Raw genomic sequence first — 14066 nt, 5'->3', positions numbered from 1 at the left:
CTGAGCTCTTGCAAATTGTAGCCTCTTTTTCCTATTTGTAGTGGAGATGAGTGGTACCCGGTGGGGTCTTCTGCTGTTGTAGCCCATCCGCCTCAAGGTTGTGCGTGTTGTGGCTTCACAAATGTTTTGCTGCATACCTTGGTTGTAACGAGTGGTTATTTCAGGCAAAGTTGCTCTTCTATCAGCTTGAATCAGTCGGCCCATTCTCCTCTGACCTCTAGCATCAACAAGGCATTTTCGCCCACAGGACTGCCGCATACTGGGTGTTTTTCCCTTTTCACACCATTCTTTGTAAACCCTAGAAATGGTTGTGCGTGAAAATCCCAGTAACTGAGCAGATTGTGAAATACTCAGACCGGCCCGTCTGGCACCAACAACCATGCCACGCTCAAAATTGCTTAAATCCCCTTTCTTTCCCATTCTGACATTTAGTTTGGAGTTCAGGAGATTGTCTTGACCAGGACCACACCCCTAAATGCACTGAAGCAACTGCCATGTGATTGGTTGATTAGATAATTGCATTCATGAGAAATTGAACAGGTGTTCCTAATAATCCTTTAGGTGAGTGTATATATGTGTGTGTGTGTGTGTGTGTGTGTGTGTGTGTGTGTGTGTATGTATGTATGTATGTATGTATATATATGTATATATATATAGTATATATATATATATATATATATATATATATATATATATATATATATATATATATATATATATATATATATATATACGTGTGTGTGTGTGTGTGTATATATATGTATGTGTGTATGTGTATATAAATCTAAATATATATATGTGTGTGTGTGTGTGTGTGTATGTATGTGTACACACACACACACACACACACACACACACAATGTAACTTATGAGATTAAAGTTTGTGAAAATACTGCATGTTTTTGCACCCGTGCTTTTGACGATACTGTGTCCCATAATTGTATCAAATGTCTTTTCTTTTTTTTCAACGTTGATATCAAACCGTTTCAATTTATATCTCTAAGGAAAACAATTTCACTTTACACAGAAAAGCTTCTTCAGAAATTTACTCTATGCCCACCTCTTCAGACACTACTACACCACTGCATGAAATAGCAATGAAATGTAATTTGACATTATTTATTAAACTTGGGTAATGTTCATTTGTACATATACTACTTTTCATTTACAAACTGTATTAGCATATGTTAAAAGTTAATAAATGAACAAGTATACTAGTAACCAAGACTAAAAATGCTGTAAAAATATTATTCATGATACCTAAATGCACAAACTAATGTTAACACATACAAGCTTAGGGTTAAGTGTTTACAATGTGCTACAAATAGACTACATTTTCTTTATGCAAAATAATAAAACAAAAATATTTCAAGGAAATTATTTTGGGATGAAATGTGACCTGGACATGTTTTCGTGAGATTCACCCTATTAGGAGGCACATCAGCTCTAACAACCTAGAAAAGCACATTTCTACTTCATAGCAACAGAACCAGCAGAACAAACATGTATGAAATTACATCACACATACCGCAGAAGTTCTAGAAGCACATATATTTAGGCACTATACTCAGAATTCAGGCTAAACCACACCACAAAACAGCATGTCTGCCCAAGGGGTCGTCATGGCAACAGGCACAACTGAGGCGAAAATCACAAATGGCACACATCACAACAAAATAATATGAGAGGGCGAATTAGTGAGATGGCGGGAATGGCAAAATCTTCGGTTTTCTGATCAGTTCTGTCTTTGTGACATTGTGACCTAAAGCTTAATATCGACATGCCCTTAAAGAACTTGGTCGAACATTCAAACATATATAGGCCTTTGCAAGAGGTTGACAGAATTTGTTTCTTGGAGTGATGCAGTAAGATGAGGTAGATGAGGTCAGACAGTCGCCCCATGGGTTGCATGAAACATCCTCTCGATAATGCATTCTGTAGGGGAGTCTAACTGATCATATATAAAAATCTAAGGCCAGCCTCACATCCATCTATACTGCTGGATCACGGCTGACCAGTCACTGTACAGAGACAAAATATATAAGCCACTCAAGATAGTATTTACTTGCCAATATATCACAGCACTGTGCTTGCCTCTAGAGATCTACTGTATATCTTAACAATAATACAACTTTTTAGCATTACACGACCATCTAATATGTCAGATAAAACAGTAACTGATTCACACAAATCAATGCTTTCAACATAGCATGATGAGTCATGATTGAAGCTACGCTTGGCTTAAGGATCATGTAAACAAGGACAATCAATGAAGATAAAGCATTGATATAACAGACATACTGGCACCATCAGTAACTCTAGTCTAGACAATTACAAATACTGCACTGGCTACATGATCTTAAGAGGAATGTGGAGGAAAAGTGGGGAATCTGATTCAACAAACATTGGAATCTACAAACATTCATTCTTTGTGAATTATGATGAAATCTGTTCTTTAAATAGTTTCACAGTATTTTTTTGGTATCACATCTTTCAAAAATGTGTCCGAAAAGCTATTGATATTCATCCTTTCTTGTGTATTTTTATATCATTTTACAAAATTGCTGTGATGCGTATGATTCCACATTGTTTGCTTCCTATGCTTTGACTGATTGTTTTTAAGTTGAGTCGCAAAGCTATGAGGGAGTTACAAAAATGACATACAAAGGTTAACGTTCTCTAATCAACCTACACATTCTAATGTTCTCTTAATGAACAACAACTACAGCTGTATATTGTATGTACATATATACTGCATTGTTTTGGTTTTGATTATAGTATAAAGCTACTTATAAAGAGCAAATGAGAGTTTGTGAGTAACAGTTTTTACTGCAAACTGAAAGGGCCATCAATATTATATATGAGGTGATAAACTTGACTTGGTTTCATCCACAAAACACAAAGCTGCAGTTTTTAAATTTGTGAAGAGCACAGTCAACTGATCACATACGGTCTGTTCACTTGTTTGTTAATTTATGGACCTGCATCCATAATATTTCAGTGATGGACTACTTATTTATATATATAAATAAAAAAACACCTCTAAATAAATACAAATAAAAAACTTACTAAACCAAAACAAAACTAAAAAACAAGACAAAAAACATAAAACAAACCAAACAAAAACAAAAAACAATAACCAAAAAATCTAAACAAAACCCCAGCAAAATAAAATAAATCTAAACAAAACTCTAACAACACAAAACAAATATAAAAAACCTAACCAAAACCAAACACCACAGACACACAAAAAACCCTAAACAAACCAAACAAGAACACACAAAAACAACAACAACAAAAACACTCAAAACAGAAAAAAATAAAATCAAAACCCTAACAAAACAAACCAAACAAAACAAACAAAAACACACAAAAACAAAAGTTAAAAACCCTAACCAAACCAAACACAAAAAAGAGAGCAAAAACAAATAATATCAAAACCAAACAATCAATAAACCAAACAAAATAAACAAAAACCCCACCCCTAACAAAAACAACCTAAACAAAACCCTAATAAAACAAGAAAAAAAAAACCCTAACCAAACCAAACAAGAACACAAAAACAAATCACACAAGAGAACAAAAAACAAACAAAACAAAAACAAATAAAATCAAAACACTAATAAAATAAACAAAAAAACAAATAACAAACACACACACACACACACACGCACGCACACAGACAGACACACACACACACACACACACACACACAAACTGGCAATGAGAATGAAAGAAGAAAAAATAAAATAAATATCTACACCAGCAAGGACCTAAGGCAATAACAGGTCAGAAACAGGCCGCAGGCAGCTAAAGTCCTGAGAAACACACTATTGTGCTTTCATCTATCTGGCCTTCTAAACACTACAGACTCTGAGATGTTGAAGACGGCAGACCTCTACATTAAAACATCCGTATTAAAATCTTCAGTGCTGCTAGAGTTTTCTGCATTACCTCTGATACCCACCCCAAACAGGAACAAAGAACAGAGGCCTACACAAGGAAACCTGTCAAGGCGACAGCTACAAGCTATCAATGAAGTGTTTGTGTGTTTGAAGGAGGGGGTGTGGGATGCCACTGTCACCCATCACTGGGAGCTGGACTGTCAGATCGGCCCTCTTTCAAACTGCCAGATTGCTTCTTCTGCTTGGTTTTGGACTTTCTCAGCATACACACCTAGAACAAAAAAAAGAGACAATTTTCACATACAGAACTCACACCATCATTAAATATAGGTTCAAAATGAGGGTTGGGAATTGAGAACTGTTGCATTTTTGTAAATGAACTTAGGGCGCTTTCACACTAGCACTTTTGGTGCACACTGGGCGTCGAATGACATCCAAGTTCGGTTTGTAATGTGAACGCTGTTTTCTGAACTCTGGTGCATACCCGGGAACCGCACTAGAGTCTGCTTGAAAAGGTGGTTGGGGTTACGGTTCATATGAACTCTGGTACAGTTTGCTGCTGATATGAACACAATTGTACCAAATTGCGGAAGTGGACCGCTTGTGATGACGTATAATTCGAGTCATTGCAGGCTTACGATTGCAATTATTATGGTATAATTCATTTCTCATACCTGCTTGTGTCTAAATACACCGCCTTCAGAGAGCAGCTCACATTCTTCATATCATTGCACATTCAATGAATATTTTTTGAATAAAAATTTGAAAAAGTTTTGAGGTAAATCCAAAGAGACAAACTATAATACTTCACTTAACACAGTGATCTCTTCTCAAGTTGTTACCTAGTTACAGTGGTAAACAGCTGCCGCTTGTTGATGACGTAATCGGACCAGACCCAAATAAAATTATGTGAACACAGACCAAGTGCGGGCAGCGAGAAACAAACTCTGGTTCGGTCCAAACAATCTAACCAAGAGTGAAAGCACTCTTAATGACAGATTAATAATACTAAGGGAAATGCGCAGTTCGTGAATATTAAATAGGCCTATTCAACATTGTTTGGTAGCCTTTGAATATCTAGTCATACAATCTTTAATGTGCCAGGATTTTTTCCCCCTTTTTTTTCTTCTCAATTCCCTATGCGCTCCAAGTCCTCATCGTGGTGTAGTGACTCGCCTCAGACTGGGTAGCGGACATTACAATGCCATGTTACGATGTCTTTACACTGGGCCATTACTGAGCCAACAGAGCGAATTATCATGTGTAAGGGTAGCTAAAGGAGTAAACGTGATTTATGTGGGTGGGTGTGTGTGTGGTGTGTGTATAACCTTTGGTCCAGCGGCTGAGATGATGATCTGTCCTGGTGATTGTATCCATGGTTCTCCATCCACCTGCACTGTAATGTGTTTCATCACAGTGATGCGAATGTAGTTGCCCTGGGCAATACGAATCCCAGAGCGCAGCCCACTTTGAACCTGACCCTGAGGTGCGCACACACACACACAATGCAAGTACAATATACTGTAAAATATCGACATCATGAAAATTAATTTTGCATTTTGGTTGCATTTCAGCTCACGTCTGAATATATTTGGAATGATATTCTAATCAACTAAAGGGAGATTACGAATTAGAGGTTGACCTATAGTGGATTATGCCGATATGATAACTAGGTGGCGGAATGGGTTGATAATCAATTAACTTTTTACCAATAGGTGGCGCTGTCACCAGATTTGTGTGGTGCAGTCAGGATGTGGTGACAATGACATACAAAGTTTCATGCCCATACACCAAAGCATTGCCGAAATACAGCCTCAGATCCTTCGTTGATGTGTTGTTGAGAACTGTTTGGTCTATTAAAAAGCTTTTGATAGTTTTTTGTTGTTGTTGTGAGTGTCCCTAGACAATGTACATCAAATCTTGAGCAAATCGGACTTACAGCCTAGGAGGAATTTAAAAAAGTAGGTTTATAATGAAATTCAAATTGGCAGACAAGAAGTATATCCAACCATGTTGGTATCACCATACTTGGCCAAGGAATCTAAAGAGAACAGTCACAAATTTGTCGCATGTTATGAGCATTTAAAAAATGTTTTATATAACTTTTGACCACAAGGTGCGCTGGCCATGAACTTTATAGGTGCACTCAGGACATGGTGCTGATGATGCAAACCAAATTTCGTAACAATACACCAATGCATTTGTTAAATACAGAATTATATGACAAAATTCAAAATGGCAGATGCCCAATATGGTTTTCTGTCAATATGCCAAAGCATTGCAAAGATACAGCCTAAAGATACAGTCTTTGGCGTGCTCGCCATCAAATTTGAGAACGGATTGGTCTATCATAATAAATCTCATAACGTTTTGTGGTGAGTGCCCGTAGATGATGACATGACAAATTTGTTGCAAATTGGACATACGGTCTAGGAGGAATTTGAAAAAGTAGGTTTTTCCAGAAAATTCTAAATGGCAGAACATTTAGTGGGCAGTGCTCAAAAACTAATATTAAACGATTATTTTGTTTCTAGGCCTTACAGTTCAAAAGTTATAGGCTGAAACGTGTGTGAGATTTTGAACAGTTGGTGGTGCTAGAGGGTTTGAGTTAGAGACACCAAATTTGGGTCTGTTACATTTATCAGAGTGCCAGATGACATAACGTTCCTTTGTATGGTTCTATGGACTGCCATAGACTTCAAGAGCAGAACACTTTAAATACTAAAAACACTAACAGATGTAATAGAGGCTTCGCACCTTTGGTGCTTGGCCCTAATGACTATATATCCATAAAGTTTTAAAAATCATTCTAATTCTAAGAGAATAGTGGAGTCCACACCACAACTATAATGAAAACAACACATAGGGGCCAATGTCAAGAAAAACCCACCAAATTTTGATAAGTCAAACCCCCCTTTCAAAAATTCCTTAATGAAAAGGATGTCTGGAAAACAATTGGGTTAACTCTTAGGTATGAATGGTGAGGCTATTAACGAGAATGAGATAATGAAAAGCTAACACTGGCTGGTAGCATAAAATTACCTCAGGTATCCAGTGCTAATGTCGACAACATTGTCTTGACTCCTTTGAAGGCGTGGGAAAAAAGGCCAACGTTTGCTAAATCTGTTACTTGTATCTAATACAATGGAGATCTACATCCATTTTCTTGACTGTGAACATATCTGCAGCGCTCACTTGGAACTAACAGACCGTTATTATCAGTTGGTGTAGACGTTAAAATAGTTATAATTATAGTTATCATTCTCTGTGTAAACAGGCCTTTCAAGTCTTTTCTTACTTTGACAGGCACAGACACAGATCTAGGCTACAAGTGTCCAAAATGAATAAAAACACAGATGCGGTTTATTGTTCAACCAAAATCCCTATAATAAAAAATACATTGTAAGGAGTCACACCGGGGACTCTCACTTTGAAGTGACTAGCTCTATATTAGATATTAACCAAATTAGGCTTTTTATAGCCTATATATATTTCACCAGATGAGGTTTAATGAGGAATAAGGTTTATTATATTTCAGAAGATTGTTGGAGTTAGTTGTAAACACAGTGTATCTGCTATCAGGGGACATTTTCATATAGTTGCATGCCCTTGCTTCAATATAAACACTTGATTATCTAATCAAAATAACATTGTCATTGGTGAAAGATTTAGATCCCCAGCAAATCCCCACAAGAGTTTTTGTTATAAGTGTTTGCTTCTGCTACCTTTTTTTAAAATAAATGTCATTGGATTATATAACAAAATATAAAACCAAAGACATTAAAACATTTTTTAGTGTGCCTTAAATACTGGATCTCTGTGATGACCTCAATTAACACTAAAGACCATAAAGACCAGCAATTGCAAACTATTTTTGAGAATCAGTACTCACCATGTGTACCACACCAGTAACACCCACAACCTCCAGCATGCTGTCATCTATCCTGGGCCGCCTGAAACGAGAGTCACTGTCTGACCCCCACAGATCAGCACCGGAACCCCAGCTGGATACATACACACACACATTAAGAAAAGTGCTTGATAATAAATTAAAGAAACATAAATTATTATATGTAAGGATGCATAAATATTTCTGGCATAACATCTTTAGAAACTCATCATTAAAAGAAATCCAAAAGACAAAAATCTTATTTTTTTAAAACCATTTATATCTGTATGAATAGACACATTTCATGTTTACAGGCTGGTAAACTCACAAAATCAGGTGTATTTTACAGTATTTGAGAGTGTTTACCTGGGTATGTTGAGAAATATTAGTCCCTCTATACTGGGCAGCTCCACATCCTGTTTGTCCACCTGCAGTCGGATGTCTTTATGAAGGTTTCGTGTGTGACTCAACTTCTGCAGGCCCACCTTTACATACACACCTTTATTGTGAAACCTGAGAGAACAAAAACAAACAATGGCAATTAATTCCCATTCCAAGGCCAAGGAAATGTCCAACTTCACCTTGTGAGTCACATGGCTCTTAAGCGAAATGACACAACTGAAGCGTGTTACCTGCTGTTAAACTTGTCTGGCTCCTCTTCACGTGCGTGATGAAAGTCCAAACTCACTTCAGCGTCAATGCCCAGCCCAAAATAATTATTCATCTGTACAATCTATAACAGACATGCAGACAGAACACAATGACATAGTTTAGGAGCCAGTAATGAGCTGCCAGTGAATAATCTATTCTTAAATATCAATGGACTGGCTTTATCACACTTCATTTAAAATAACTATATTTGAGTTGTTCATTGAGTAGTTAAAAATGTATGCATGTATTTAGAAAACATTATGTATGATTGAAAATTAAATTGATTAAATGTCCACATTTACATTGTTGCTCTTGGCTGATTATTTCATACATATGCAACATGTATTATGTAAATAATAATAAATTTGATAAATTTGACGTCTACGGGATAAAGTATAGCACCAGGATAAACCCTGAAATACACAGTTTTTAAAGTATACTGTAGGCACTAGATTTTTTAACCGATATTTACACTGAAAACTTAATCAGTTTTTTAAAGCAGGTTTACACAAAGTTGGACACAAAAGACTTTAAATTTCAAATATATATTCAGAAAGGGGCTTTGAATAAGTATATAATGCAACTAAAAATTGTCAAATAAAATGTTTGTAGATTGTGTGCACTATAATTTTTGTTCAACAATCGGGTAAGCATATCGGGTATCAGAAACGTACAAATCGGTTATCGGAAACGTAAAAATCGTTTATGCATATCGCTTTTGGAAATGTAAAAATTGGTTATGCATATTGGTTATTAGAAACTTAAAACCAGGTATTCAAATCAGTTATCGGACACTTAAACATTGGTTATTCATATCGGTTATCAGAAGCATAAAAATTGGTTATGCATATCAGTTATCGGAAATGTAAAAATTGGTTATGCATATCAGTTATCGGAAATGTAAAAATCGGTTATGCATATCGGTTATCGAACAGGTAAAAATCGGTTATGCATATCCGTAACTGGAAACGTAAAAATCGGTTATGCATAGCCGTAACTGGAAACGTAAAAATCGGTTATGCATATCAGTAACCGGAAACTTAAAAATCAGTTATGCATATCGGTTATCTGCCAGTTAAAATCAGTTATGCATATCAGTTATCTGACACTTAAACAAAAATAATCAGTATCCTATTTGTCAATAAAAACACTATTGTTCAATCCCTAATGTTTTTTACATAATGTTTATACATGTTAAGATGAGACTTATATTACAAATTTGCTTAGTAACCTTTTTTTTAGTGTAAAGTTATATCCAAATTTTCCTCCTGTCATGATTATGTGAAGCCAGCTTTTAAGCCCTATGAAAGCCTTGCCCCATAGACTGCCACTGAATGTGCATTACTTTAATCGTGATCTTTTGTGAGATATTTTCTTTCTGTAGTATTTGACAGCAAGTCACAGTGTTATCAATAGAGTTTAACTTGTTTTGAACCCAGAACATCCCTTTAATTGTTTGAAGCATTAGAGACTGTTGAAATACCACCTTGGGTGGCTCTAAGAAGCCATTCTCCTTGCCATCCTCTGTCATTTCCTGTGCATCCAGAAGAATCGTCCAGCGGTCCATTTGCACTTCCTCTGCCTCCTCTAAAGATACCAGGATGTTGTAGGGATCCTCGCCACTGTAACCAGCCCCCCAGCGCAACACCCGGGCTAGATCATTCCCTGATGACACACACAGATACAAAGCATAATTGACATAGCACAACACAGTTACAAAAACGTTAACTTAAAATATCTTAAAAAGAACAGAGAGAAAAACCTACTACAAACAAGAATTACATTTGAAACTCCAAAACAAATCAAAAACACTACTAGTTGTATAGTATATTAAAAATAATCCGCAGCAGCAACAAAGATTTTTTTCCTCATCACTCACCAGTGCCCAATGGTATGATGCTGATTGCTGGCTCAGGACAAGAGATTTTGTGCCGAATGGACTCCAAAATGCTCAACACCCACCCCACAGTCCCATCTCCTCCACACACCAGAATACGGAAATGAGGGACATCCCTAAACGTGTGCAGCCTGTGCAACATAACCACAGATGAGAGACAGAAAACCTCAACTGTCCATCAAATTGTCATGTCTGCAGTATCAGTTTTAAACATGTTTTAAAAAGGTACACTTTTAAAATGTTTCATCATTAAAAATTTTATAGTAGAAAATCAAGTTTAAAATCATCTACACTCACATGAGATTCCAGTTATATCAATTGTCTAATAAAAGCTGCTTTATAAAACAAAGAGCCTAATGGGTGCAGCCATACTGACATCTCATTACATGACCAGCAGAATTGTCCAATCATGGCTGATTACAAAGAACACACTTCTACAATGGCATCATAACTGCAAATGTCTCCGGTTACACTTGTAACCTCGGTTCACTGAGATGAAGGGAACGAGACATTGCTGAATGCTTTAGAGAAATTCCTTTTCCAGGACCAAGTTGAAGCCTTTGTATCTTAACACCAATCTTAAGATTGGCAATGGTGTTTGAGCCCCGCACTTTTAGGCTTGCATTTGCCGTATATAATGTTTGTCACACACCATTTCTTCAAATTTTCATACTGGAGGACAAGAACACATCTCTTGTACCCCGAAACTCTGAAGTAGCAGCCAAATTTGCAATGTCTCGTTCCCTTCATCTCAGGTAACCGAGGTTACAAAAGTAACCGGAGACATTCCCTATCAATTCAGTTCACGAGACATTGCTGAACACTTTGGGGAATCATGCCACGCTACATAACGTAATACCCTTGGATGCATCAGGGTATAAAACACGGAGAAGAATATGTTTATAAAGTCACAGGCTCGTCGGGTGGTGACTTAATGTAATATCACTTTAGCGTATGAAAATGAATAACCCCACACGGTGAAAACCGTGAAAGGTCATACACCCCACCGGTGTATGATCATACACATCCTCAGACTATTCTTAATCTGAGGATGTGTATGAGTCATATATTACAAAATTATTTAACCCCTTCATACCAGAGGTAGGGAGGGAGGTTTTATTATGTTTAATGGAAGTGCTTGTGACTTCTACTGGGAGTAAATTGGGTACTGGCATACACAGGCGACTGTAAAAAAAAATATATATATATATATAAAATATAACAGATAGCCCATCTGTGATTAGGGGCTCAGACTCACCCGCTGGGTGTTGGAATAGTGAATTATCTAGACAGAGTAGACTTGTGACGTGATGGACACCACGTCTAGGTTATAAAACCTTGCGGACATGTTTTTTTCAAAGACCATCCTGCTGCAAAGTATATATCCTGTAGGGACATTTGTCCATGCCCATGAAGAAGCCATGTCTCTAGCTGAATGTGCTTTTATGCCAATAGGGCATCTCACACCCTGTGATTCATAATCAAGGGCGATCGCATCAACGATGAGGTAGCCTTTGTTTGGAAACAGACATGCCTTTTGTGCATCCTCCATAACAAACAAAGAGCTAATCTGACAGTCTAAATTGGCGGGTGCGTTCCACGTGTGTGCAATGCCCGCACGGGGCATAATAAATGCGCTAACTGCTCCTTATCAGAGTTAGACAGTGGAGAAGAGAAAGCTTGTAGATGCACTATCTGAGCCCTAAGGGTGCAGAAAGCACCTTAGGCACATAGCCTTTTTTGGGTTTTGATGTTGGCTTTTGAAAGCCCGGGACCGAATTGCAGACATGAATTGTCAACCGACAGCACATGTATATCGCCAACCCGTTTGACTGAGGCCAGATCCAACAGTAGTGCCATCATTAAAGAGAGCACACGTAACTCAATGGATTCAAAAGGTTTGAATGGGGGGTTCGTGAGCACCCTCAGCACCTCAGCATCAGTTGGAACCGTAGCAGGGCGAGTGGGGTTCAATTGCCTCGCTCCCCTAAGGAACTTTATGACTAGATTGTGTCTGCCTATAGAGGAGCCAGCCTCTGTGGCGTGAAATGCTGAGTCAAGTCAAGTGGTTTTTATTGTCGTTTCAACCATATACAGTTAGTACAGTACACAGCAAAACGAGACAACGTTCCTCCAGGACCATGGTGCTACATAAAAACAACAAAGGACCAACACAGGACCACATGAGACAACACAACGAAATAAAATACCTATATAAAAAAAAACCTACATATACCTATATAAAGTGCACGTGCAAACATGTGCAAAAAGTACAGGACAGTACAACAAATTTCTGACAATGAACAGGACAATAGACAGTGCAGCGCCGACCAGTACTCAGTAGTGCAAAAAGATGACAGTTTCTAAAAATGTAAACATAACATACTATGAGATAATGTTCTATGCACATAGCAGTTATTGAGGTAGCAGACAGTTATAAAGTGACAGTAATTAAAGTGCAACTCAGGACACGTGTGTGTCAAACCAGTCTCTGAGTATTGAGGAGTCTGATGGCTTGGGGGAAGAAGCTGTTACACAGTCTGGCCGTGAGGGCCCGAATGCTTCGGTACCTCTTGCCAGACGGGAGGAGGGTAAAGAGTTTGTGTGAGGGGTGTGTGGGGTCGTCCACAATGCTGGTTGCTTTGTGGATACAGTGTTTTTTGTAAATGTCTTTGATGGAGGGAAGAGAGACCCCAATGATCTTCTCAGCTGTCCTCACTATACTCTGCAGGGCTTTGCGGTCCGAAACGGTGCAAGTCCCAAACCAGGCAGTGATGCAGCTGCTCAGGATGCTCTCAATAGTCCCTCTATAGAATGTAGTGAGGATGGGGGTTGGGAGATGTGCTGTCCTCAGCCTTCGAAGAAAGTAGAGACGCTGCTGGGCTTTCTTGGTGATAGAGCTGGTGTTGAGGGACCAGGTGAGGCTCTCCGCCAAGTGAACACCAAGGAATTTGGTGCTTTTGACGATCTCCACAGAGGAGCCGTCGATGTTCAGCGGAGTGTGTTCACCTTGTGCTCTCCTAAAGTCAACAACCATCTCTTTTGTTTTGTCGACATTCAGGGACAGGTTGTTGGCTCTACACCAGTTCGTCAGCCGCTGCACCTCCTCTCTGTATGCTGACTCGTCATTCTTGCTGATGAGACCCACCACGGTCGTGTCATTGGCGAACTTGATGATGTGATTCGAGCTGTGCATTGCTGCACAGTCGTGTGTCAGCAGAGTGAACAGCAGTGGACTGAGCACACAGCCCTGGGGGGCCCCAGTGCTCAGTGTGGTGGTGGTGGAGATGCTGTTCCCGATCCGGACTGACTGAGGTCTCCCAGTCAGGAAGTCCAGGATCCAGTTGCAGAGGGAGGTGTCCAGGCCCAGCAGGTTCAGCTTTCCAATCAGGTGCTGGGGAATGATTGTGTTGAATGCTGAGCTGAAATCTATGAACAGCATTCGAACGTATGAGTCCTTATTGTCTAGGTGGGTGAGGGCCAGATGGAGGGTTATGGTGATGGCATCGTCCGTTGAACGGTTTGAAAGATACGCAAACTGCAGTGGGTCTAGTGAGGGGGGCAGCTGGGTCTTAATCTGCCTCATGACGAGCCTCTCGAAGCACTTCATGATGATGGGTGTAAGTGCGACGAGACGGTAGTCATTGAGGCAGGACACTGAAGACTTCTTTGGCATGGGGATGATGGTGGTGGCCTTGAAGCACGTTGGAACGACGGTGCTGCT

At 38.7% G+C, this 14066-nt stretch overlaps 1 protein-coding gene across 1 annotated transcript in view; it reads right to left on the bottom strand.

Moving 5' to 3' along the window:
- Positions 1–856: 856 nt before the first annotated feature.
- LOC127659907 (diacylglycerol kinase theta-like) overlaps positions 857–14066 on the bottom strand; it is a 77295-nt gene continuing 64085 nt past the window's right edge. The window contains exons 17-23 of the mRNA XM_052149892.1: positions 10325–10473; positions 9932–10110; positions 8427–8527; positions 8161–8307; positions 7798–7909; positions 5234–5386; positions 857–4176 (exon numbers count right to left, since the gene is read on the bottom strand). Coding sequence (XP_052005852.1) covers positions 4081–4176; positions 5234–5386; positions 7798–7909; positions 8161–8307; positions 8427–8527; positions 9932–10110; positions 10325–10473 — 937 coding nt within the window. The 3' untranslated portion in view covers positions 857–4080. The remainder of the gene's footprint in view (positions 4177–5233; positions 5387–7797; positions 7910–8160; positions 8308–8426; positions 8528–9931; positions 10111–10324; positions 10474–14066) is intronic.

Source organism: Xyrauchen texanus, chromosome 19 (assembly GCF_025860055.1).
Source record: "Xyrauchen texanus isolate HMW12.3.18 chromosome 19, RBS_HiC_50CHRs, whole genome shotgun sequence".
In the NCBI taxonomy this organism is placed as follows: domain Eukaryota; kingdom Metazoa; phylum Chordata; class Actinopteri; order Cypriniformes; family Catostomidae; genus Xyrauchen; species Xyrauchen texanus.
The sequence above is the reverse complement of the archived record's forward strand: the minus strand, read 5'-3'. Positions and strand labels throughout refer to the sequence as shown.